The sequence below is a fragment of the Globicephala melas genome, chromosome 3, assembly GCF_963455315.2.
Source record: "Globicephala melas chromosome 3, mGloMel1.2, whole genome shotgun sequence".
In the NCBI taxonomy this organism is placed as follows: domain Eukaryota; kingdom Metazoa; phylum Chordata; class Mammalia; order Artiodactyla; family Delphinidae; genus Globicephala; species Globicephala melas.
In genome coordinates, this window is record NC_083316.1 from 144,565,145 (window position 1) to 144,593,016 (window position 27,872).

Here is a 27,872-nt window from a genome sequence, read left to right on the forward strand (position 1 = left end):
AAAATCATATTTAAAGACACACGCAAGAGCTTGGACTTCAGCAGCAGACTGCATTAGTTCAAATTCTGGTTCTACCACTTGGCCAAGATATCTTTCTTCTAGGGGCTTTGTTTTCCTTTGCAGAAAAAGACAGTAATACCTACCTCATAAGGCTGTTGGCGGGCTTAAATGAGATAATCCGTGTAAAATTTAGCACTGTACTCGCGAGTGGTGAAGGTTCAAGTGTTTAAGGCCACTATAATAACTGTCATTCTGTCCTATAAGCGTAACTGTGATTCTGTCTATAACATTTTTCAGCACTGTCACACTGATTTAAATTCCTGGAGGTCACAGGGCAGAGCTTTCAGAACGCACATTGGCCAACGCGCTGTTAGGCCAGCACACTATGGAATTCCCCCACCGCCTCGTCTTCTAGCGACACAGTCCCTCCAGAAGCTACTGTCGTTACGAAAACAAACAAACAAAAAAACACCTAGAGGACCAACCCTGAATAAGACTAACGAGCCACAGAACCACGTCTGCGCCAAGCCCGAAGCGCTCTACTTGCACCTGCGCAGTCGCTGTAGGTAGGGCGTGGCAGTCTTGGACCTTCCTCCCTGTTTTGCCTTTACGCGCCGTCAGGGCGGAAAGTCTCGCGAGACATGTGAGTTCTCGCGGGAACTACATTCAAAAAGCCCTGGCGCTTAACCGAGAGCTTGCTGAGTGAATGGGCCGGTGTCTGCGGTGCGGTGGCGTTAACGTCGAGAATCTGAGCGCGGCGAGCTGCAGCAGCAGGGGAAGGGGTGAGGAGAGAGGTAGGGGCAAGGTACCTGGATGGAAGTGCGTGTGAAGAGGGAAGCTGGGGAGCGGCATGGAGAGGACTACTGGGGAGGGGAGAGCAGGGCCTAAGGAAACTGGGGGCCTGGGTCTCCGCCCAGGCTTTCAGCTGGAACAGCTTCTTCGGCGGAACTCAGTTCTTATAAACCAGGTTCCGAGCCGGTCTCAATATTCCGTTGGGCCGCTTCAACGCTCCCGAGGATTCTGCGTAGATACGGAAAGCCGGGTCCGCTGCCTGGGCCTCCGGAGGATAACAAACACTAGATCTGCGCTGTCCAGTACGACAGCCAATATAGCCCCATTTGGCAATCCGAAGACTACACCAAAAAGTAACCTCATTAATAATCTTTATAATGACTACATGTTGAAATGATCATCTTTTGGATGTATTGGGTTAAATAACGTATTGTTAAAGTGAGTTTCGCCAGTATTTACTTTTTTTTAAAATGTGGCACCTAGAAAATTAAAAATCGACATGTCTTGTTCGCATTATATTTCTGCTGGACAGCGCTGCCTCATACAGTTACGTGTTGGATTTTGTCCTAGTTGCTTTTTACTCATTTGTTGGTTTAATCTTCTAAAAAAAACCCCTTTAGGTAGATGTTATTGTCCTTGTTTTACGGATGACAAAACAAGACATTGGGTAAGTTGTCCAAGTTGATGCAGCCATTGAGTAGTGAAAGTGGGGTAAGAACTCAAGCAGCCTGATTCCCTGAGCTCCCTGTCTCCTAAATGCTTTGTATATGCTACGTTTCTGAGAGGCAGAACAGAAAAGTGGTTAGGAGCACCAGGCTATGGAACTAGATCCTGTTCCCATCTCATTTAGCCACTTACTACCTGATAACCCTGGGTAAGTTACTTGACGTTTCTGTGCCTCAGTTTGTACATATGTAAAATGGGGGTGAAAGCCTTTTATTTCATATAGTTGTTGAGAGGATTAAATAAGATAATGTTTGCAAAGTACCGAGCACAATGTTTGGCACATTTTTGCTGTGCTTGTTATTCAACCCTGGCTACCTTTCTCCGCAGATTGATAGGTTAATTCTTACACATTCATTACATCTGTTGAAAAGTCACTTCCTCAGGGAAATCTTTCTTGTCCATATTCCCCCTGACCCTGTCCTCACCCCACTACCCAGATTAAGACAGCTGCCCTTTGTTATAGTCTCAGCACCATATACCTCTCTCTCTTGCACTTATCACACTTGTAACTTTACGTATCAGTTATTTGATTTAATGCCTTTCCACTAATAGACTGTAAGATTCAGGAAGGCGGGGATATTGTCTAGTTTGGGGATCACATTGTATCCTCAGCAGTAGCACAGTACCTGACACAAAATAGGAATTCCAGCAAATCTTTGGAATGAATGAGAGCTAATTTTTTGGCTGCCTTGGACATTGCTGGTTGGGATGTCTTGAGGCTAGCTCTGTTTTTTCTTTGGTAAATATTGATGACAGTAGTACTTAGTTCAGGTCCATTAAGAGAATTAAATGTGATAGTGCATTTGAAGCACTCTGCCTGGCAAATGGCAAATCCTTAGCAAATATAAATTATTATTAACAATTAGTGCAACAATTAGTGGCTGGCCCCATCATGTACAGGCTTTGGAAAGTTCTTGCATTTTAGAGCAGTGACAGGCAGCCCTGGATAACATAGGATACCTTTTTTTTCCCCCTGCTTCTAAAATCCTGTATTTCTTCCTTCATCTTCATTCTCAAAGATTTTGCTTCCTAATTTACTGATAAATTGAAGACATTAGAAGGGCACTTAGGCTGACTCCCAACACTATATCTACCTGCTTATCAGTGTACCCATATGCTTTCCTTTACTTTAGATGAAACATTTATGTTCCTGTCCAAAAATCAGACCCTGCACATTCATCACTCCAGTAGTTCTCCATGTTTCTATATCGTTAGTTTTCCTTCTCTCCTGGATCTATCCCATGTCATACAAGCATGCTGTTATTTTTTTCTTAATTTTTTTTTTTTTTTTTTTTTTTATGGTACGCGGGCCTCTCACTGTTGTGGCCTCTCGCATTGCGGAGCACAGGCTCCGGACGCGCAGGCTCAGCGGCCATGGCTCACGGGCCCAGCCGCTCCGTGGCATGTGGGATCTTCCCGGACGGGGGCACGAACCTGTGTGCCTTGCATCAGCAGGCGGATTCTCAACCACTGCGCCACCAGGGAAGCCCTTAAAATTTTTTTTTAAATTATTTTTTTCTTAAAAAATTTTTTGTCTTAAAAAAAAAACCCCAAAAACTTGATCTTACTTTCTCTCTAGCTACTGCTCCATTTATCTGCTCTTCTTTGCAGCAAAACTATGCTTGCTGTCTACTATTCTCCTACCATTCTTTCCAATTCACTCCAATCAGGCCCACATCTCCCCATCAAAACTACTCTTAGGGTCATCTCCTAATTGACCTCCATTAATTCAAATCCATTGGCCAGTTCTCAGTTTTCACCTTATTTAACTTAGCGTTTGGTGCAGTTGACCTTCTGCCTCCTTAGTACATTTTTGTTTATTGACTTCTAGGACAACACATGCTCTTCATTTTCCTCCCACCTCACTGGTCATGCTTGAGTATACTTTACGGTCTTCTTTCCCACCTCATAACAGGGCTCCAACCTTTGTCCTCTTCTCTTTAATTATGCTCATACTTTGGTGATAACAAAGCTCATGTATTTATGCTAATAACTCCCAAATTTATATCTCCAGCCCATACCCTTCTCCTACTTTTATAGCCATTGCTTACTTGACATATTTCATGTTTTAAAACTTAAACCTCTTATTTTCTCTCCCAAACAGTCTTTACCCACAGTTTTTGATGCCTCAACTATCGGCAAATCTATTCTACTAGTTGCTCAGCCAGAAGCTTTGGAGGCATTTAAAAATTCTCTTTCACACATCCCACATTTCCATTTTTCAGAAAATCACGTTGGCTTTCCCTTCAAAATATATGCTAGATCTGACCATTTCTCGTCACCTCCTATGGCAGCCACTCTGGTGTGAGCGGTCATCCCACCTGATCTTCTGCTTCCAACTTGCTTCCCTCCAAACTGTTCAGCATATCAGCCAAAATGATCCTTCTAAATGTATCATATCTCTACTCCAGACTTTGCAGTGATGCCCCATTTCACCCAGAGTAGAAAGCTAAAGCCTTTATTTACAATGGCCTGATCTCCATATTCTCCTCTGTTATCTCCTCTGACCTATATATACTCTATCTTGTTCATTCTTTGGACTTCCTTCAACTGTAGTGCTACACCTCTACTTGGAACATGATTTCCCTAAATAGTACATGGCTAATTCTCTTATCCTCTGCAAGGCTTTGCTCAGAAGTCACCTGAGGGGCTCCCCATTCAACACATTTTAAATTTTATCCTAGTTAGGATACACCCACCTCTTCCAAGCTTACTTACCCTGTTTTATTTTTTTTTCCATTTCCACTTTCTAGTGCATTTAGGTATTATATTATTATTGCTTGTCTTCTCCTACTGGAGGGTAAGTTTTATGAAAGCAGAGCCTTTTTTGGGGTCCGCTTGACCACTTGATGTATCTGAAGTGCCCAGAATGGAGCTCGGCACATAGGCATTCAAGAAGTATGTGTTGAAGGAAATGACTACATTGACTGGAGACATGGGAGAATAACTTAATAATGGCTTGTTGCTCTTTGAAGGCAAAGCTGAGTTTAAGCCTGGCCTAAGAGCCTGGAACCAATTTGGAAAGGATGATGAGTGAGGTTGAGTTAAAGTGGAATGTTTCTATATATAATGTTTAAGTCTTTGCTTGAAAATCTAGAATGAGATTGTCCTTTAATTACTCTGAACATGGTGCCTGTTTTGCATGCTTTCTTATGAATAACTAGGAAAATGCTAGTGAGTCTGTTTTCAATAAAGCACATTTAATGTGTTCAGGAAGTTAACACTGTTGTGAAAAATTGTGGACAGGCTAGTCCTTACCTTATGAATCTTATTCAAAGCCATCTTTTTATATTTTAAGTAGCATTTATGCTACTATAAAGTTTTTTGGCTTCTTTTATTGTTCTCTTAACTTGGTTACCTGTATAGTGATATAATTATGAGACCATCCTACCTTAGCATTTAAGGAAGCTTAGCACACAATAACTGAATGGTTTCCTGATAGTGCATCCCTTAGAAGCAAAATTAAATGTATTCATCTTTTTTTTGATTTGGTCTAAAATCGGGTAACAAAATAGTCAGACCTGGCTCTTAGAACAAGAATGCAAATTTGACCATTTAAAAGTCAGGAAGAAAATCTTTAATGCTGTGTTTTTATATTGCAGTGGTATTGAATATATACATACACACACAACACACAAACACACACATATCTTTTATTATTGATATGGAGTTTTTTGTTTAAGCTTAAGTACTTTTATTTCCTCTATTTACAATAGACAGGAAAAAATCATGGAGGCAGATATAATAGCAGATCTTCGATGCAAGCTCAAAGAAGTTGAAGAAGAGCGACTAAAAGCTGCACAGTATGGTTTACAACTAGTGGAGAGCCAGAACGAGTTGCAGAATCAATTGGATAAATGTCGTAATGAAATGATGACCATGACTGAGGTAGGACACTATATTCCTCTGTTTACAAAGATGTGCTTAGCTACTGAAGATCTGTGTTGTCCAGCAATTATTAATATTATTTTTATTTTCTGAGGATTTTAGGCCTAGTTCCCACCCATCCCCATTAAAAGGAAATGAACTAAATGAATTTCTAATATTTTTTCTGACTCAGTGTGTTCTGAGTTTAAAAAATAAGTTATTTTCACTCTCTTTACTACATACTGAATTTTAGACTTTGCTTTGTCTGCACTCTTCCTAGGTGACCTCACTTGTTTCATAGTTTTTGGTAACATCTAAATGCCCCATGATTGTTACACCAAGTCCTTAGTTCTCCCCTAAAGTTTAGAATTTTGTATTCAATTGCCCACTAATGGGCATCTCAGACTTAACATAAACAGAATAGTTAATTCCCTGCCCACTAACCAAACATGCTCTTGCAAAATTCTTTACCTTACTTAGTAAATGTAATAACGTTCATCCAGTTACTTGAGCCAGAAATCTAGGAGTTTTACTCAATATCTTTCTGTCCCTTATTTCTAGTATTTAATCCATTAGTAAGCTCTAATAACTTGACCTACAAAATATCTATACCACTGCCACTCTAGTTCAGACCACCGTCATCTCTCCCTTAGATTACTACTGTAGCCTTTTGACTAGGTTGCCTGCTTCCTGCATTTGCCATTCACACCATTCATTCTTCACACATCAGCCAAGTGGTCATTGAAGAATATACAAAAGATCATGTCACAGCCCTGCTGAAAGCAAAGAGCAGCTTCCAGTTTTATTTACAACAAAATCCGAGCTCCTTACCTGGATTTGTATATCCCCATGTGATCTGACCTCTTTCAACCTTTGACCTCATCTCAAACTACTTTCCTTTGTTCTTAGCTATACTAGTCCTGCCTTATGGGCCTTACAGGAGCTGTTGCCTCCATCTGAGTGGTTCATCCGCCACTGTCATGAGAGACATGACATGAGAGGGAATTTTGTCTGTCTTGTTCACGGCTGTATCCCTAATATTTGGCATATATTTATTGAAAGAATGAATAAGTCAGTTTTATTTAATAAATGCTCAGTATTGTATTTAAACTTTGATCTCAAAGTTTAAATATATCAGGAAAAAAAAACTAATGGCAACCCTTTTTAAAAATTTTCTCGTATTAAATCTAGTTTTATTTATGTTATTTTTTAAAGCTTGTTGAAGAAGTTTGTACTAATGCCCTTTTTATCTTTAAACTTTCTTGACAGTAAGCAAAAGCCCTCTTAAATACTACTTTTGTCTTAGCACTGTATTCATCTGAGTGGTGTTATGAACATTTATGAACATTTTTCAGATGACTACATTCTGAAAGTGAGAGCTAATTCAGTATTTCTGTTTATACCTTGTCCACTATTTCTTCATTTTACTCAGAGCTACAAGTAGAGCATATTATTATCAAACCAAATAGTTCTCACTAGGAAAACTTAAATGCTATTAATTTTTTTTTTTTTCCTAGCAGAGAGCACTTGACTCATTGACAGCCTTAGAGCACTTTTTACTTCGTTGGCAGGACATAGAAGCAATTACCATATCCCTAGCACGAACGTTAATATAGTCTCAAAATACCTCTAGGGTTAACATTAATACTAACTACAGTTATTTCAGATTTAACATGTGGTTGTTACTTAGAAAGCAGCAAATGTGTGAAACAGGAATGATTCAGCTGAAGGTGAAAACTGCTTATGTGTGCTGGCTTTAAGTTATTTTTATGTAATTGAATTATAATTGAATCTCTTTTCAGAATTATGAACAAGAAAAATATACACTTCAGAGAGAAGTTGAGCTCAAGAGTCGAATGTTAGAAAGTTTGAGCTCTGAATGTGAAGCTATTAAACAACAACAAAAAATGCACCTGGAGAAATTAGAAGAACAGCTGAGCAGAAGCCATGGGCAGGAAGTGAATGAACTAAAAAATAAGGTTTGGATATCTCTGTGTTTTAGAACAAAAATATTTCATGCTTATGCAACCATGTGTAAACTTTAGGTGATAGAAGATTTTCTTAGTAACATCTATGCAAAACAGCTGAGATTAAGGGCTCCATCATTTTAATATTAGGAGTGGGAACACTGAGAAACAATAGTTCACCTAAGAGACTTGTATAAATAACATTCTATTAATTAAATAGGATTATTTAATTTTAGCAACTGAGTATTTGTTACGGAGTTTTAGTTTAGTGGTCAGCATAACCTCCTTGCTTAGAGTGCTTAGTATGCTAGTCCCTTTTCAGAAAGACTAGTTCCCTAACCTTCACTGCAACTAGTGGCACACTTTATAATTCCACAAAAGAAGCCAATAGTTTTTGGTAAATTAATGTACATTAGAGTTGATACTTTATAGTTTGTTTATTGAAGATAAACTAATACATATGATCCACTTCTTACACAATTCCATAAGGGAGGTACCATTATTATCTCCATATAACAGATGAGAAAACCAATGTTTAAACAGATTGAGTAAAGTTGGATAAGATTATAGAGCGAGAAATTAGCAGTCAAAATTTGCACTGAGGCTGTCTGATATCAAAGCCTGTTTCACTGTGTTTCATGTACCATCTTTTAAGATGTTTATATATACCTGTACCACCTATACTGTTAATTAATTCTCATTAAATTGACTCCCTTTTTAAATGTTTTCTCATTTTAAGTAATGGTATCAATGAAATATATTTGAGCTGGTTATGTTTTGTCCTAATATGCAGTCAAAGATAACTATCAAAATATGCTTTCATGTAATACTTAGAATCATCTTGCATACCACTCTGACAAATAATAATTCAGCTTCTCTGAAGTTTCTCTGAGTTAAGACACCAATAACTGTTAATGATGCTGTTTTTTTTCCTGGATATTATTTTCAGTTTAGCAGTAATTTTCATTACCTAAACAAAAAAGAGTAATGTAGGAAATATTCAGAGTCTGAAGTAAAGCCAGTTATAGAGATGGCTTTTTGGTGGAGTAAAGACTAAATAATTCAAAAAAATATTTTCAGTCTTATTGATGTTCTCACATTACTTGTGCCAATAATTTGGAGTTTTATTTGCTATCTTTCTTTCACTTATTTCTCATATTTAATCCATCAACAAGTTCTCAGAACTTGAGCTATGAAATACCCATCTCTGCTATAACACTGCAGTCCAGCTCACCATCGTCTCTCCCCTACTATCCAGGCAGCCTGCTTCCATCATTGCTGTCATACCACTTATTCTTCACACGGCAGCCAAAGTGGCCAGGAATCCAGACCTACTCTGATTACTTGTATGGATTATTTATATGCTTATAAAACAAGGCATGTCACTGTCTGTTAAAAGATGCCTAGCCTTGGCCAAATAGGAAACCCCAATCATCTCACCATACAATAAGTTTGGGTCATTCAGTGATGTTTTTCAGAAGAATGTCCACATTTCAACATAGATCAATCAGCTGAAATTTTTATTTCACATGATGAAAATAGAAAAGGGAAAAGAAATCATGCTAGAAGCCTCTTATTTTTTAAATAGAAAACAAATACCAGGATATATTCTAAGAATGTTGAGACCCTATTGAAGAGAATTCAATATAGATGATAATGAGAACCCTGGACATCAAGCAAAAGCTTTCTATTGATAACAAACCATTCAGTGAGTGTTAAGTGTGGTGCCACATGTTTTACCCACCCAATCTCAGTTGAGAGCCTCACAGTAACGCAGTGATGGTAGGTACGATCACTTAACAGTTTTACATTTGAGGAATGTAAGTGAGACAGGTTAAACCTAGGCCTGACCCTAAAGCTTCACCCTTCTGCTATAAGTTCGTTCCCTTTAAACAGGCATACCTCAGAGATACTTCAGAGTCAGTTCCAGACCACCACAAAAAAGTGAATATCACAGTAAAGTAAGTCACATGAATTTTTTAGTTTCCAAAGTAGTCTATTGAAGTGTGCGATAGCGTTCGGTCTAAAAACAACAATGTATATACCTTAATTTTAAAATATTTTATGGTTAAAAATGCTAACCATCTGAGACTTCAGTGAGTCATAATCTTTTTCTGGTGGAGGGTGTTGCCTCCATGTTGATGGCTGCTGACTGATCAGGGTGGTGGTTGCTGAAGATTGTGGTAACTGAGGCAATTTCTTAAAATAAGACAACAATGAAGTTTGCTGCATCAGTTGACTCTTCCTTTCATGAGCGATTTCTCTATAGCATCAATGCCGTTTGCTAGCATTTTATCCACACTAGAACTTCTTTAAAAATTGGAGTCAGTTGTCTCAAACCCTGCCGCTACTTTATCAACTAAGATTATGTTATATTCTGTATCATTTGTTGTCATATCAACAATCTTCACAGCATCTTCACCAAGAGCAGATTCCATCTCAAGAAACCACTTTCTTTGCTCATCCATAAGAAGCAACTCCTCATCCATTAACATTTTATCATGAGATTGCCGCAATTCAGTCACATCTTCAGGTTCCACTTCTAATTCTAGTTCTCTTGTTATTTCCACTATATCTGCAGTTACTCCTTCACGGAAGTCTCGAACCCCTCAAACTCATCCATGAGGGTTGGATTTAACTTCTTACAAGTTCTTGTTAATTTTGATATGTTGACCTCTTTCCATGAATCACAAATGTTCTTAATGGGATCTAGAATGGTGAATCCTTTCCAGAAAGTTTTCAATTGACTTTGCCCAGATCCATCAGAGGAATCACTATCTTAGATAGCTATAGTCTTATAAAATGTATTTAAGTAATAAGAATTGAGAGTCAAAATTACTCCTTGATCCATAGGCTGCAGAATGGATGTGTGTTACCAGGCATGAAAACAATATGAATCTCGTTGTACATCTTGCTTGGGTGACCAGGTGGATTTTCAGTGAGCAGTACTATTTTGAAAGGAATCTTTTTTCTGAGCAGTAAGTCTCGACAGTAGACTTAACATATTCAGTAAACCATGTTGTAACCAGATGTGCTGTCAGCCAGGCTTTATTGTTGCATTTATAGAGCACAGACAGAGTAGATTTAATATAATTCTTAAGGCGCCTAGGATTTTCAGAATGGTCAGTGAGCATTGGCTTCAACTTAAAGTCACCAGCTGCATTAGCCCCTAGCAAGAGAGTCAGCCTGTCCTTTGAAGCCAGGCACTGACTTTTCCTCTCGAGCTATGGAAGTTCTGGATGACATCTTCTTCCACTGGAAGGCTGTTTTGTGTACATTGAAAATCTATTGTTTGGTGTAGCCACTTTCAGTGATTATCTTAGCTAGATCTTCTGGATAACTTGCTGCAGCTTCTAAATCAGCACTTCCTGCTTCACCTTGCACTTTTTTTTTTTATGTTATGGAGACAGCCTGTTTCATGAACCACCTTCTGCTGGCTTCAAATTTTTCTTCTGAAGCTTTCTCCCCTCTCTCAGCCATCATAGAATTGAGGAGAGTTTGGATTAGGCTTTGGCTTAAGGGAATGTTGTGGCTGTTTTCATCTATCTAGACGTCTGAAATTTTCTCCATATCAGCAGTTAGACTCTTTAGCTTCCTTATCATTTGTGTGTTCACTGGAGTATCACTTTTAACTTCCTTGAAGAACTTTTCCTTTGCACTCACAGCTTGGCTGTTTGGTGCAGGAGGCCTAGCTTTCAGCCTGTCTCAGCTTTTGACATGCCTTCCTCACTAAGCATAATCATTTCTAGCTTTTGATTTAAAGTGAGAGATATGAACACTGAGAGGCCATTGTTAAGGTTAGTAATTGGCCTAATTTTGAGTTGTGTCTTGAATAGGGAGGCCCTAGGAGAGGGAGAGAGATAGGAATGACCATTCATTCGGTAGAGCAGTCAGAGCACACACAACATTTATCGATTAAGTTCACCCTCTTATATGAGTGTGGTTTGTGATGCCCCAAAATAATTACAATAATAACATCAAAAATCACTGATCACCATAACAAATATAATAGTAATGCAAAAGTTGGAAAGATTATGAGAATTTCCAAAATAAGGCACAAAGACAGGAAGTGAGCAAATGCTGTTGGAAAAATCGCTTGGTAGACTCGGCTTGGCTCAGGGTTGCCACAAACCTTCCATTTGTTAAAAAAAAAAAGCAATATCTGGGAAGTGCAATTAAGCAAAATGCAATAAGACAGGGTATGCCTGTATTCTTAGTGTTCCAAGATTTGGAACTATGTAACATTTTGGGAAAAGGAGTTAAATAGTCTTGTTCAGCTTGACTACCTTCCAAAATAGTTATCCTGCAGATACCAGAACAATTTGTATTGCAATTGTATGTTCTGATGACCTTCACTACCTTTTGATTTATAGATTGTGATTTTTTTTTTTACCTTAGTTAGAAAAACTGAAAGCCGAACTAGATGAAGCTAGGCTTAGTGAAAAGCAGCTGAAGCACAAAGTGGATCATCAGAAGGAACTCCTTTCTTGCAAATCAGAGGAAATGAGAATAATGTCTGAACGTGCACACGAAAGCATCTCTTCAGAGATGCTGGCTCTTCAAATTGAGCTAACTGAAATGGAAAGTATGAAGGTAATTTTTATGGCATGTGTATTCTGGAGTTTTCTTTTTTTCCCTTGTATATTTTTCATGTTTTTGTAATAATCCTTATGAGCTAGTTTTAAGGCTGAAATATTTTTTGGCCTAACTTTGATCTAACTAATTAAAAAATGTTTTACAGAATTTTTATTTTTTTAATTTTTTAAAATAAATTTATTTATTTTTAATTTTTGGCTGCATTGGATCTTTGTTGCTGCGCCTGGGCTTAGTTCTCTAGTTCTCTACTGTTTGTTGAGGTGCACAGGCTTCTCATTGCGGTGGCTTCTCTTGTTGCAGGCTCTAGGCGCGTGGGCTTCAGTAGTTGTGGCTCGCGGGCTCAGTAGTTGTGGCTCGCGGGCTCTAGAGCGCAGGCTCACTAGCTGTGGCGCACGGGTTTAGTTGCTCCACGGCATGTGGGATCTTCCCGGACCAGGGCTCGAACCCCTGTCCCCTGCATTGGCAGGTGGATTCTTAACCACTGTGCCACCAGGGCAGCCTTACAGGATTTTTAGATGGATTACTTCAAATAAAGTAAAGCTTTAGGTTACATGATTATGTAAGGCAGACTTTACTTTTAGATTAATAAAACTTCTGGAAGAATTTAGACATTTATCCTGATCCTAGTTTGTGTCATAAAAGCCCAATATAAAAAGTTGGTAGCATGGAAGTTGATATGTATATGAGTATAATTTTTTAAAAATTTTATTATGCACCTTATAACCTTTGACTATTTCTTAGTTTTAGTTTTGGGTGTGAACCACTGCTGATAGATAAACTGAACAGCTGCTAAATGAAGGATTATTCAAGAGAGTTTCTTCTTTTTCCATTCCTGTTGAATAGACCACCCTCAAAGAAGAAGTGAACGAACTACAGTACAGACAAGAACAACTAGAACTTCTTAATACTAATTTAATGCGCCAGGTAGACCGGCTTAAAGAAGAAAAAGAAGAGCGAGAGAAAGAAGCAGTTTCTTACTATAATGCCTTAGAGGTGTTGTGATTACAGTAACATCATCTTTTCCAATTTATAATAAATTGTTTTCTTGCTAATCTAATCTCTATTAGCTAAATTGTTTTCTTTTGAACTTAGAAAGCTCGTGTAGCAAATCAAGATCTTCAGGTGCAGCTAGACCAGGCACTCCAGCAAGCCTTGGACCCTAACAGTAAAGGCAACTCTTTGTTTTCAGAGGTACTTAAAATATTCCATTGATTAAATTGGCATTTCACTTAATAAAAGCATAATTAAACATGTTAATATTTTCTAGGTGGAAGATCGAAGGGCAGCAATGGAACGTCAGCTTATCAGCATGAAAGTCAAGTATCAGTCACTAAAGAAGCAAAATGCATTTAATAGAGAACAGATGCAAAGAATGAAGGTACAGAATTATTATGATCAAAGATTTATTAAACCTATTTTGAATCAGCATTACATGTACAAATATATCAAAGAAGGCATCTTTTCCTTCAAGGAATATACTTACATAATTATTTCTAGAACTGCATGATTTTAGAAAAAACTTTTTAATTGAATGAAAGATCCCTTTTATATTTTATTTTAAAAAATTAATTCTGTGTAGATTTAGTAGTGGTATTTTTAGCATCCATTGATTGATTGAGTTTTTAATTGTTACTCACTAGCCTTGCCAGAGAAATTGAGCTTTTAATTGTTACTCACTAGCCTTGCCATTAGCTCTTTCTTTGTAGAGTGGGAAAAAACAAGTATTAAAAAGTTTTTCTTTCCTACTGTTGGCCTAGTTTCTTTCTGAGGATAGCCCTAAGGTTCCTACTTCAACTAAAACTAGCTCTCTCACAAATCTTCAATTCTCCCACAAAGGCTTAGTTATAGACTGAAATTTGAATTTCCTTTCCTTGTAGTTTCTCAAGTCAAGCATATAATCCCTTCTGATTTTAAGGGTTTGTTGGGCGTCATTTCAGTCAAACAGCTGGTAACAGAAAAACGTGCTGAAGTTAGAAAGATTCCAGTATTGTACCAATCCTTAGACTCCTGATCCCTGACCTGTTGTGCCTAACTCTCCTGAGGTGGTAACTAGAAGTCTGTAAGGCTTCCCGCCTCTTTTTCAGGATGATGAGATTCACCAAAGAAATAGGAAAGGTCAATGATTAAACTTTGGCATTAGATGAACTTGGGATTGAATCCTAGTCTGTCACTTGTTAGTTGTGTGACCTTGAGCAAGTATTTTTATTTTGCAGAGCATCAGTCACCTCATCTGTAAAATAGAGATGATACAACTTGACTCTTAGAGTTGTCCTGGAGTTAAATGAAGTGCTGACTTAAACAATAGTTGTGGCTTTTATTTCTAAGGATTTTAACTGTGCCATCTGGCTTACTGAGGCTCTCCCCTATCTGGGAATTGTTTCTTTGTAAATTTTCTCATATTTTCTCTTTCTTTTCTTTTTGTATTTGTTGGGCTACTGTTATTAATCTCTGAATGTTCCCGTGATACCCCAGACTGTCTTTAGACACAGGTAGCATTCTGAATCTTCTGAGGCTAAATGTGTCTAGCCTCCAGTTTGAAGCAGGAACAAAGAGTGGTCCTTAAAAATGTTAAAACTCACCTTTCTCTCTTACTTGTAACCATAGCTAAAACTTTGTATCATTGCTCGCTTTACTCAAAAATGTATTTAAATTAATTGACATTTTTTAAGAACTACAGAAATTTCCAAAGGCAGAAAGGATTGCTAGGTTTAGATTTTAGTTAATTTCCTTCTGATTGCTGTGTAACTCCAAGTTTAGGTGGAGTCATAATAAGGTAAGTTGATTGCTGCTCTTACAAAATAAATTTATACTTGTATTAAAGGTTGCTTCAGTATCCTTAGATTGCCTTTTACCTTTGCTTTCCATCCTTGTTCTTTGTGAATCGAACATTTGTGAATGTGAGTAGCTTAATAATTTCCCCCCTTAATACTACTGAAGTTAATCAAAATTTTTGAGAAACTGCTTCAGACCCTTAATGAGAGTGCATATGATGAGTACAGCACAGCATTTGGCCAGGCTCATTTACTGCATAAGTAATGTGCTTCCAGACCACAGCCATGCAGCTCAATTATGTTTCACAGAAGTACAAATAATTGTTATGGACTTCAACTATCACTCATAAGTAGTCTAAATAAGTACTAAAGAGTTATGTCTAACTAGATTATTGGTATAAAATGTTTTCAAATTTTTCTAGTCTAGTATTAGACTAGAAATAGCTAATTAGTTTAGCTTCCAAAATGAGGTCAAAGTAATATAGTATAAAATATGAATTGTATCGAAACTATGTTTATCAGACTTTTCCTCTCCCCCACTCAATTTTTATGGGAGGAGGGATTTTTTTTTTCTAGTTACAAATCGCCACATTGCTACAAATGAAAGGGTCTCAAGCTGAATTTGAACAGCAAGAACGGTTACTTGCCATGCTGGAGCAGAAGAATGGGGAAATTAAACATCTCTTAGGTGAAATTAGGAATCTGGAGAAATTTAAGGTATGTATAAACACCTTTAAAAAACACAGCCAAATTTTGGTTTGAGTATCTTAATCCTTCTAACTTGAACGAGTTTCTTTATTATGTAATTAACGTATAATTTCCGTTGAGATTTACCAATATTTAATGTTTTCTTCTAGTTTCTTTATGCTTTTCATATCTGTTGCTGTTGTAAATTGTAACTCAGTTATACTCAGAGTGCCCATATCTTTAGTGTACATACATATCTTTAGTGTATACATATGTATACATACATAGTTTACATACATATACCCCCTTATAATTACTCCCCAGCTCACGATATAGAATACTTCCAGCACTCCAGAGCAGCACTGTCATGTCCCTTTTAAGTGAGTCCTCCCACCTTCTAACTTTGTATCAGCTTTACATGTACAGATACTCTTGAACTTCGTATAAATGGAATCATTCATTACATACTCTTTTGCTTCTGTCTTCCACTCAACATTCTGTCAGTGAGATTTGTTCCTCCTGTTGAGTGTTACAGTAATTGATTCTTCTTCGGTGCTCTCCACCTCTGTTTTTTAATGGATGCATAGTAATACTTTTGTCACATTGTCCAATATTATGTGGCAACTGGAATTCATAGAGGTCTTTAATACGCTATTTAAAATTTTTTGAAATAAATTCAAAGTCCCAGAAAAGTCATGAAATTATTTCTATACACCCTTCACCCAGATTCCCCAATTATCAATTTCACCACATCTGCTTTTTTATTTTCTCTCTCTCATGTGTGTACATTTTTATCTTAAACATTTGAGAGTAAGTTGCAAACCAGATACCCCTTAACCCTTATGTTGTACCTCAGTGTTGAAGCTTATCATTTTACATAACCGTAGTATTGATACAATGATCAAAATCAGGAAGCTAACATTGATATGTAGTTTTGGCTAAGTTGCCTTTTATATTTTACCAATTACCACTAATGTCTTTCTTGGAAAACAAAAATACCCAAATGCTTTCCTTTCTAGGGTCCAATCTGTGATCATTGTCTTTTTTTTTTTTTTTTTTTTTTTTTTTTGCGGTACGTGGGCCTCTCACTGTCGTGGCCTCTCCCGTTGCGGAGCACAGGCTCTGGACGCACAGGCTCAGCGGCCATGGCTCACGGGCCCAGCCGCTCCACGGCATGTGGGATCTTCCCAGACCGGGGCACGAACCCGTGTCCCCTGTATCGGCAAGCCGACTCTCAACCACTGCGCCACCAGGGAAGCCCCATATGTTGTCTTTAATTGCCAAGTCTCTTTAGTCTCCCTTAACCTGGAACAATTCTGTAGGCTTTCTTTAACTTTTATGACCTTGACATTTTTGAAGAGTACAGCCGTTTGCTTTGTAGATTTTCTCTCATTTTAGGGTGTGTGTGATATAATTAGATTCAGGCTATGTATTTTTGATGGAAAACTACAGGAGTATTATTATACCCTTCTCAATGTGTACATCAGGTGGCACATAATGTCTGTTTGTACCGTAACTGGTTATATTAACCTTGATTGGTTGTGGTTATGCCAGCAGGTTTCTCCAGTGTACGGTTATGATTCTTCCCTTTGTAATTAATAAATATCTTGGGGGGAGTTACTTATACCAAGTATATATCTGTTTTTCCTTATACTTGAACATCCATTGATGATTCTTGCCTGAAACAGGTTCTGTGATGATTGCCAAATGATCATTTCATCATTCCTTCTACATTTATTAGTTAGAAGAATAATAAAGGGATTGAAAAGAACTTTCCTCCTCGCTTATTTATTGATATCATATAGCCTCATGAATTCTTATTTTATCCTATGGATTGTAGTCTGTAACTTCTTTATTTACTCTGATCGCCCAGATTTGGCCAGCAGGAATGCTTCCTTACTCTGGCACAACAAGATATTCCTAGCTCACCTGCCCCAGCCTTGGAATCAGCATTTCTGCAAGGAGCACGGGTTCCTTTAAGTGGACAATGGCACTTAGAAACCAAGAAATGGGCACTAGATGTGCTTATTGCTACTGGAATGTTATCACTTCTAGACCCTTTTAGCAGACAGAACTAGAAGTCTGTGTGCATATATTTAGTGTATTTATGTATGTGTTATATGCATATTTATGAATGTTTTGTGTGAATAGGTTTGTGTGAGTATATGTATTTATATATATATATACACATAAGAAAACCTTGATTTCATACTTAATAACTCCAGTTTGAATCTGATACCACAGGCTTCATTGCCTACCCCGTTTTACCCACCAGTGAAAAACCTGGCGGTTATTGTCCTCAATATATTTGCTTATTTACTCATTCTTAGAATACATATATTGATAGTTTCAGAATTACCCTACTCACTGAAGTTCAGGATTTGTTTGTAGTTCTTTTTGTTTTTAGCCTGAGGGTATATAGTCAAAATACTGTGTTCAAAAGTTAACTTGGGTTTTTTTTCCCCTCCTCCCTTACTCCTCTTTGGTATGAGTGTGTTATGCATCTGAAATACAGTTAGGTAAGTTTGTTTCTGTTTCTATTTTGTTTTGTTGCCCTCCATCCATCCTTGTTGAATTTATGTATATACTTTTTTCCATGTGAAACATTAACAAGGTTCTAAAAGAACTATAAAGAAGATACACTCAGAGACATATCTGTCTGCCCATCCCTCCTATGCTGTTTCCACCCCACCCCTTTAGGTAGCCAATTTCATTTGTTTCTGATTTACTCATGCTGTTTCTTTTTGCAAAAAGAGCAGCTTTATATAGGCTTTATTTTCTCCCTTTTTTTTTTTGGACAAAATGTAGCAATAACACAGATAGTCTTTTATACTTTCCTTTTTTTCATTTAACTTTAACCTGGAAATCACTTCATCTCAGTTTAGAGAGACTTCCTAATTCTTATTAACAGCAACAAAGAATTCCATTGTATGGATTCTCATACATTCTCCTGTTTCTGGGTATTTAGATTATTTCCATTATTTTGCAGTTATATACAGTGCTATATATAGTGCTACAAAGTACATTTTGCATAGATTTGCATTTCCTTATTGTTGTAGATGTATCATCAGGGATAATTCCTACAGTGCAATTGCTGGGTAAAAAGTAAATTAATACATAGTTTTGTTAGATGTTCCCAAACTCCTCCACATGGCTTGTACCAATTTAGATTCCCGCTGGCAATAATGTATCATAGTGCATATCATTGTTTTATAGGTGTATTTATTTGCCTGTGTGTATAGAGGACTTAACACGTTTTCTTGTAGTATTTGTACAGTTTCACTTTTTACATTTAGAGATCTGATCTCTACTGAATTTTATTCTTGTGTATAGTGTGAGATATAAGTTGAGTTTTATCTTTTCCAAATAACTAGCCAGTTGTCCCAGCATCATTTATTAAGAAGTCAATCTCGGTGGCAGTGATTTGTTTATTTATTTACTTTATTTATTTATTTACTGGCTGCATTGGGTCTTCGTTGCTGCACGCGGGCTTTCTCTAGTTGCGGCGAGCAGGGGCTACTCTTCGTTGCAGTGTCCAGGCTTCTCATTGTGGCTTCTCTTGTTGCAGAGCATGGGCTCTAGGCATGCGGGCTTCAGTAGTTGTAGCACGTGGACTCAGTAGTTGCAGCACATGGGCCCTAGAGCTCGCAGGCTTCAGTAGCTGTGGCGAGTGGGCTCAGTATTTACAGTGCATGGGATCTAGGGCATGCAGGTTCAGTAGTGGCTCGCGGGGTCTAGAACACAGGCTAAGTAGTTGTGGCACATGGGCTTAGTTGCTCCACAGCATGTGGGATCTACCCGGACCAGGGATCAAACCTATGTCACCTGCATTGGCAGGCAGATTCTTAACCACTGTGCCACCAGGGAAGTTCCTGTGGCAGTGATTTAATAGGACACCTATACCATATATCAAATATCCATTTATGCTTGAGTCTATTTCTGGATTTTCCATTCTATTCCACTGGCCTACTTCTCTGCACATCAGACTCATGCTTTTAATTTTAGAGGTTTTATAGTATGTTTTGTCTGGTAAGGCTATTCTCCCACCATAGCTTTTCTTTCTCAGCATTTTTCCTGGCTATTCTTTCATGTTTGTTTTTCCCTATGAACATCTTGTCTAGCTCCAAAAAAAATTTGTTGGCATTTTTATTAGGATTGCATTGAATTTATAAATTAACTTAGGGAGCACAGATATCTTCACACTAAAGAATTAATTAAAGTTTACAAATGACAAATTTTGTAAACATTAATAACCTTTTAGGCATTCTAAATTGTAGCTGTTAGTGTATCATAAAATTTTAAGTTTATATAACTTTCTTTCTCTTGTAAGAACTGTTGAAAGGACTGCAATTTTGGTTAAATTTGCAAAACATCTCTTGGCAGGTGTATGTGGCTCACTAGTGGACTCTGCACTATACTTTGACAATTACAGCTTTAAATTAGGGGCTTTTACCTGCAATCTCTGAAATTGTTTACAGGTTTTTAAGCAGAGTTACATTTTTTTTTCCCCTAGAGAAATTGTACAGAGATTCCATCAGAATCTCAGAAGAGTGGGCACCAAAAATAACTGTAAGGATCTCCACTCTTTTTTATATTTTTGTAATTTATGGCTTTGTCATAAAGGCCAGAACTAAACCCTGTGAGTATTTGTTTCTTCCATTTTAAAAGCCAGAAGAGAGAAACCAGAGGGAGGATACAGGTGTACTTAGAACCATAGGCTTTGGAGACAGATCTGCGTTCAGATTCTCTCTTCTCAGTTTACTTGCCTGTAGCATTGTGAGCCAGTTCCCTCATCTGTAGGAGAGGAATGCTCATTCTTGTACCTACTTCAGAAGGTAAATGAGTTAAGTGGATAGTGCTTAGCACAGTGTCTGCCATATGATAAGCATTCAATAAGTGGTAGCTGATACTATTATTAATAAACCTATGCTAACCTAATTTGTTACTTATTTTAAGTAATAAGAATTGTTTTCTTTAGAGTTTATATGAAAGTATGGAATCTAAGCCTTCAGCCAACTCTGTTGCTCTGGAAGATGACACCTATTACACAGATTTACTTCAAATAAAGCTTGAAAACTTAAAGTAAGTGTTGGGGGCCTGGGAAGACAGAGACTTTTTTGACTTGCTTATAATAAGTGGTTATAGTTTCATTTTTAAATTGCCAAAAGAAAATTCCAGAAAGGAATGGCAACAGAAATACCTCTGTGTAGCAAATGAGATTTATTCAAGATATAATTAGTGCTGGTTATTGAAGAAAAATACTTTCAATGAATAATGAAATGTTTTTAGTTCTTTATGTTTTTCATAAAGCTTTTCAGATTAGTAAGTAAAAAAGAACTTTAAAGTAGAAAATGTTCTTATAGTCTAAATTTTTAAAGAATAAATATCATGTAACTTAAAACTTAAAGGAATTTATTTATACATGCGTAAATGTGGAAAATATGCCCCCCTTTGTTCATTTCCTTTGAAATGAGATTGTTTTTCTAATTTGAAACTGCTATTGTTAAATATAAAAAAGCTTATTTTGCTTATTGTTTCTTTGTTACTAAAAACCCAGGGAAATACATTTTACTAAGAGTTCAAATATATAATATAGTAAATAATTTGTAGTAACTATTACACTTGCTTATTGTGTTATTTTAATATTCCTTGGTTCTCTTTTTTTTTTTTTAATTAATATAGCAAAGAGAATGAAAGCACTAAAGGTGAATTGTCCATCCAGCGAATGAAAGCATTATTTGAGAGCCAGCGGGCTCTGGATATTGAGCGAAAACTTTTTTTGAATGAAAGGTGCCTCCAGCTTTCCCAAAGTGAAAATATGAAACTGAGAGCTAAACTAGATGAGTTAAAACTGAAGTATGAACCTGAAGGTATGTATGTCTCATATTTTGTCTTTTCTATCACAAGAAGCTCTGAGAGATCATATCATTTTTTTTTCCTTGCTACAGCGTTATGCACATCATATTACAAACTAATTTGGCTATGTATCTGTATTTAATAAATTTATTGCTACAAAATGTGTAGGAAAATTCAAAGAAACTGGGTACTAGATGTGCATGAATATAATGGGTATTCTTTTTGGATATCTGTATAGTAGAACCTTGACATTTGAGACTTTTCCATTTAAGATTGCAGCATCTTACATAATACCAAAGAGTTCAGTTTTGTTGAGGCAACTGATGTTTGAGAGCTATATTAGTTAATACTAATGTTTATAGAAAACTTAAAATAATGGAGACTTAAACAAGATAGGTATTTATTCCTCTCCCTGATAAAAGTCTGGAGGGGGCATTCTAAGACTGATCAATGTCAGGATCTAGGCTTCTTTTGCATTGTTCATCAACATATATCTCCTTGAGCAGAATTTAGTTACATGGCCTTACCTGCCTATAGGAGTAGCAGAGAAATTCAGCCTTGATTCTCAGGGTCCATGTTCCCAACTAAATCTTTGGGATTCTATTAAGGAATAGCAGGACGGATATTAGAGGACAACTATCAAGTGTAATCACTGAGATAGGAAATAGCCTAAGCATGTAGGCTCTGCATATGATACATTTTAAAAAGTGATTTTACATTATGTAAATTAAAAAATAAAAGGCCCAAAATAAAAGAGTCTAAGAATGTGATGGTTCTTAGACCAAAAAAAAGTTCTGTTACATGTTTTAGGTTATAGATTTTTCAGCCCCTATACTGTTCACATGCCTACAACTTTCTCTTCATTATTATTTCAGTGACTGAAGTGATTCTCAACAATAGTGGGGAGGTTGTCAGCAATAATAAGGATTCTTTATAGTTTAAAAAAGCTTCTTTTTCCCTTATCCTTTCTCCCTTCCCTGATTAATAGCCTGTCCTGATTAAGAATTATCCATTTCAAATTTCAAAGGTCTGCTGTGAACTGAATACAGCAAGCAGGAGGAAGTATAATGAATCTAGATGGTGTGGATTTCAAAGGAGCAGTGCTAGAGAAAGGGAAAATACTGATTTAAAAACAATAGTGATACCAACAGGAACACCAGCCCCACATTCAACCATGGTTTCTCCAACCTCACCAATATTTTGATATTGAAAATGAAAGACACATTGGTATGGGGGTACAGAAAAGGTATTAGAACAGTTAATTCTGTGACTATGTATATGGACCCGCATAAGGGATGGAATGATGTTATGTTAATCCTTATAAGACACAGTATTGAGTCTTCACTCAATGGGTGCTTTTAATCCCCATTTTACAGGTAAAGAAAACAAAGCTCACGCCTTAGATTAAATGTGAATGCATATAGCACATTAACACGGTGCTTTACACTTAGTAGTTGCTCAATAAATGATGACTATTATTATTCAAGGTTTAAAAAAAGAAAATACAAAGCTCAGAGAGGTTAAGGACTTTCCCAAGGTCACCCAGCTGCAGAGTGTTGTTAGCACTAGGATTAGTACCTGGATTCCTTGACTCTTCGCCACTATATCCTTCCTGATTTCCATGGTGAGATCTTATGAAGCCCCATGCAACTTTTATCATAACCCTAGAAGAGAACATTTAAGTGTTCATTCCTAGAGAGTCAAATATATTGAGATCCTAAGGAAAAATTTATAGCCAGATAACCTCGAAAAGATATAGTTACTGGAATCCATGAAAAAGAAAGGATTAAAGACAATGTATTTCAGTAAGGAGATGAATGGGTTTTAAAGGAATGGAAGTGGGAAAAAAGGAAAGGAAAAAAATACATTTATAACTAGTTTTACCTTATGTTGATTGTGTGATTTATTGACTAGGTCTATTTTTAATTGGTTTTTTTCTCAGAGAAAATTGAAGTGCCTGTACTCAAAAAGAGGCGTGAGGTACTTCCTGTGGATATCACCACCCCTAACGATGTATGTACCACCAGTGCTGTTGAGGAAGAAGTTTATAGATTACCACCTAAGAAAGAGGAGGTACAGTCCTGTCCTAACAATTTAGAAGATAACTTGCAATTGGAAAAGACAGTTTCTGTAAGCACATCAGGAGTCATTCTGTCTCCTTACAAAAATCTGTCCGTGGGTCCTCAGCCAAGGAAGGAAAAGAAATGTGTGAAACTTATAGGAGTTCCAGCTGAGTCGGAAGCCTTAAGTGAAAGAAGTGGAAACACCCCTAACTCTCCCAGGTCAGTGTCCTCTTTCCTTCAAGGCAGTGAGCAGCCTTCTCCATCTCTTCTCTATCGCTGCATGAACTGCACTATCTGTTTCTTTATCTATTTTCTTAGTATTGCATGCAGTATAATTCCCCAATTTCATCTGCCTACCTTCCGATTTTCTAAAACTTTAAGAAAGACTAAAATGATTACAGGGGAAAAGGACTCCTGAATAAGGGAATTGTTTTAAAAAGTAACACTTTTCTATGTCATGAGGCAGAAATACCCCAGTCTAGTACCTCTTTGAATGTTTTGTTGGTTTGAATAAATGTACAGTTTTATTTTTTTCCTGGTTCAAGAGTTGCCGTGAAAAAAAATTAACTTATCTCCTAAAAGGGCTTTCCATTAGTCTAAGAAATTCAGCCTTCCAAAAAACTGTTAGGTGAAATGTTTTATGGCTTTCGAAATTGTTTATCCTAAGCCTTCAAGAATGTGCTTTAATACCTATTCTGACATTTTAAAATATCACAGGTAATTCATTTTCAATTTACACCCAAACTTCAAAGCCTCTAGTTTCTGCATAATTGAGTTTGTGACTAAAAGAGGAAGTGTCAGACGTGTGTCTGTAGGAATTAATGTTTTAAGGACCTTATCCTTTAAAAAAAAAAATTAAAATAATAGAAGGCAGAAGGTAAGAGAAGTGAGTGGAAGGAAAAGGTAGGTACAGTGAGGTTAGGGTGGTATAAGAAACACGTTCTTGGGCTTCCCTGGTGGCTCAGTGGTTGAGAGTCCGCCTGCCAATGCAGGCGACACGGGTTCGTGCCCCGGTCCGGGAAGATCCCACATGCCGCGACTGGGCCCGTTCATGGCCCATTGGCCATGAGTCATGGCCGCTGAGCCTGCGCGTCCAGAGCCTGTGCTCCGCAACGGGAGAGGCCACAACAGCGAGAGGCCCGCGTACCGCAGGTGTGTGTGGCAGGACCAAGAATGGGCAAAAAAGAAGTGAATGTGGAAAATGGAGAAGGTAAAAAAAGATGGTAAAAGATGAAGGATGTCTTTATGCAGTGGAATGAAAAATGTAATTAAAATAAATAGACATTCTAAAAATTAAGCATATTGATGTGAAAATAGTTAGCTTGGATTGTCTGCTATGAAAGGAGATCTTTAAGGTATTCCCAGGGTCAGTCTTTGATGGAGGGGTACAGAATAAGACATTTTACTAGTATGCATTCGAATTGAAATGGTAAGACATAGCCCACCTTATGTAAAAGGGCTTTCTTGTATGTTTTATCTGATTTGTCTTCAAGTCTTCCGTGCTACTAAACAGTATTCAACAAAGAAAGCACTTCAACAATATTGCAGTTATTAGAATTAGTAATAGGAGTAATGTATTACTCCATTTCTTGAAATTTTATGTAATCACATTATAAGTCACATAAAATCAAAGCTTAATATTCTCAAGGAAGAAGCAGCTTTAAATGAATGATATCTGATACACACATGGTTTCGAGTAGTTCTGAAGTGAATTCAACAGGTTATGCTTGTATATATGTGATTCACTGTGTATGTGTGTTTTGACCATTGTATATTCCTGGAGGTGAATTTCCAGAAATGATCAGTGCAAACCTTACTATCTACGTTGTCTTCATTTCTTTTTCTGCCTTTTTTTGCTTGATAAAAATTATTTAAGCAAATGTATTTAGCTACTTGTTTGACTCAAGTAGCACGTTGGAATGTTTTTGTCTTGCTAAACAAAAACAAATAAAATAACAAAACATTTGTTTTTGTGTGTGTGTGTGTGTCCATCTGCTAACTTTAGATGTTTCCAACCTTTTGCTCTCTGCATGCTTAACTTAGACACACAATCCTATGGTAATATTGTAATAATAAATACGGCTTTTATTGGGAACTTCACTATTGCATGCTTTATAAATTTAATTGATGCTCTTGTTATAAAATATCCTTATAGGCACTTTAAAATATCTCTTCACTTTTTTTTCTTAAATTATTATTTTGCTAGTTGAAATTCAATTTGAGTTTTTTTAATGAGATAAATAGACGTCTATTCATGCAGCCCAGGATTCCTTGTTAATTTTTGTCTTGCGTTTGCCTTTTGTAAGTCATGTTAACATTAAAATACTGCTCTAGCATTAAAATTTTTTTTGTTAGTTGTGTTTATCATGATAGGCACCCTCATTATATTTTAATTCTTTAATTTAGGCCTTGCCATGGCTTTTTATTCAACCTTAAAGACATTTCTTTAGACATCTGAAAAATTAAGTCTATTGATATAAAAAGGTTCTTTTAGTGCAGCAGTGACTTAGTTTTTTTAATGGTATTGAAGTCAACTATAATTTTTCTCCTTATATACCTAAAAAAAAAAAAATCACCATGTCTCATTAAGAGGTCCATTATACTGGTGGATTGTTTCTTCTTTAATTTTTCCTAACCACATTTGAATTCAGAGTGGATGCTTTAATGCCTGTAGGTTAGCTGCTGAATCAAGGCTTCAAACAGAAGTTAAAGAAGGGAAAGAAACTGCAAGCAAATTGGAAAAGGCAACCTGTAAGAAATCACACCCTATTGTATACGTGTCCTCCAAATCAACTCCAGAGACCCAGTGCCCTCAGCAGTAAAGACTTAATAAGAGTAAGGTACCACTTGCCCAAAAGATTGCTCTGGAGGTTAGTTAAGATTGTCTTTATCTGAAGTATACCATCTTGTAGCTTATTTCCTTCTACTCATTGTGCCAGGAACTGGCACTTTCATGCTCCTTTCACCAAACATTCAAAATGTGGTTGTGATTCTAACCAGGAGAGTTCCCTAAGTGATGAACTATGAATCACAGTGAAGAAACCATTAGCTGAAGGAAAGTGTTATTACAAATTTATTGGTTACATTGTATATAGATTTTTAAAGTACCTTCAGAGCCATATATATTTGAAAAGAGAACACATTAACTATTATATTTTTCTATGTACATTTTTATGAACGTAGTTTTTCACTGTGTCGTGAAAATAGAACACTTGGTTTAAAAATATATATTATATTGTAACTAGATTTTGTCAGCGTGTAAAGCACATATGTTCATCTTTGTATTCATATACATGATTTAAATTTTGTCTCAATTACATGAAAAAAATAATTTTGAAATTTAAAATAAAACTGCTATAATTTATCCCCTTTTTGTTTTTTTACTTTGTATGGATAATAGCATGTTATCAAAGGGAATAAAGGAAGAAAAAAGAAACTTCAGGGATTCTTAATTCCCTGGTACATATAATTTTTATATATATATATATATATATATATATACACACAGACACACACACAATATATATTTTCAATTCTAAACTTTACAAATAAAGACTTTTTCCTGTAAATGATTATAGCCTTGTCTATAACTTAATTTCATGTATACATTAAGTGGATGTATTGGAAGTTTATTTTAAGGAACTGCATTTTGTATAAATAGGGAGGCTGACAAGTCCAAAATCTACAGAGTGGGCTGGCAGGCTGTAGACCCAAAGAAGAGCTGACGGCACAGTTCAAGTCCAAAAGCTGTCTGCTGCAAAAGATTCCCTTGTTCAGGGGAGGTCAGCCTTTTGTTTTATCCAGGGCTTCAACTAATTGCATGCGTAGGCCCACCCACATTCTGGAGGGAAATCTGCTTTACTCAAAGTCCACAGCTTTAAATGTTAATCTCATCCAAAAGAACTCACAGAAACATCTAGAATGATGTTTGACAACATATCTAGGTTTTGTGGCTCAGCCAAGTTGACACATACTTAACCATTAACAGTGGGTTAATTAGATGTCTATTGAAATATGTTAGGCGAAAGGAAATTGCCTCTCACTTCTAAATCAACTAATAAACTTCTAATTTTAATTTTCTATAAAAAGTACACTCTAAGGAAGTTAGAAATTTCATATTAAATAATATTTCTTACAAAAAGAAGTAGCTGAAGGCACTAGAGAACAAATAATTTTAACCTGAGGATAATAACATGAATGACCACCATATTCCTGCATATTATAGAATGTAGATCAATTCCTTCCAACATTGAGTTTTTATCATGAGTTAGGTGCTAGTGGTGCAAAAGTAAGCCTTCAGAGCTCACAGTTTAATAGACCCAGATAGATGAGTAGTGGTAGTTGGTACTATTAGTAGTAATAATAGTTACATATAACATTTGAATAAATCTAATGTGCCAAGCACTCTTAAGTCCTTTCACATATTACCACATTTAACCCTCCCAACATCTCTATGAGCTAGATATTATACCTTACTGATCCTCATTTTACAGATGAGGAATTCAAGGGCTCAAAAAGGTTAAGTTATTTGCCCAAGGTCACAAGCG

General features: G+C 36.7%; 1 protein-coding gene across 4 annotated transcripts; it reads left to right on the forward strand.

Moving 5' to 3' along the window:
• The first annotated feature begins 655 nt into the window (after positions 1-655).
• SPDL1 (spindle apparatus coiled-coil protein 1) lies at positions 656-26,671 on the forward strand. 4 transcript variants are annotated; one of them, XM_070045224.1, is made up of 12 exons: positions 656-794; positions 5,235-5,406; positions 7,188-7,364; positions 11,751-11,945; positions 12,792-12,941; positions 13,041-13,139; positions 13,216-13,326; positions 15,296-15,436; positions 20,385-20,488; positions 21,089-21,276; positions 23,205-23,544; positions 26,000-26,671. In XM_070045224.1, the coding sequence occupies exons 2-12, from the start codon at positions 5,248-5,250 to the stop codon at positions 26,145-26,147; spliced, it is 1,812 nt and encodes a 603-aa protein (XP_069901325.1). In that variant the 5' UTR covers positions 656-794; positions 5,235-5,247; the 3' UTR covers positions 26,148-26,671. The 4 variants fall into 4 exon arrangements, with proteins under 4 accessions (XP_069901325.1, XP_030685834.1, XP_030685836.1 ...); XM_030829974.2 differs by lacking the exon at positions 26,000-26,671 and having other exon boundaries at positions 23,205-25,970; XM_030829976.2 differs by lacking the exon at positions 26,000-26,671 and having other exon boundaries at positions 661-782; positions 23,205-25,970.
• The last annotated feature ends 1,201 nt before the right edge of the window (positions 26,672-27,872 follow it).

Coding starts and splice junctions, on each gene's coding strand:
- SPDL1 (XM_030829974.2), top strand. CDS start 5,248: ATGGAGGCAGATATAATAGCAGATCTTCGATGCAAGCTCAAAGAAGTT. Junction 5,407..7,187: donor AAATGATGACCATGACTGAG/GTAGGACACTAT, acceptor ATCTCTTTTCAG/AATTATGAACAAGAAAAATA. Junction 7,365..11,750: donor TGAATGAACTAAAAAATAAG/GTTTGGATATCT, acceptor TTTTTACCTTAG/TTAGAAAAACTGAAAGCCGA.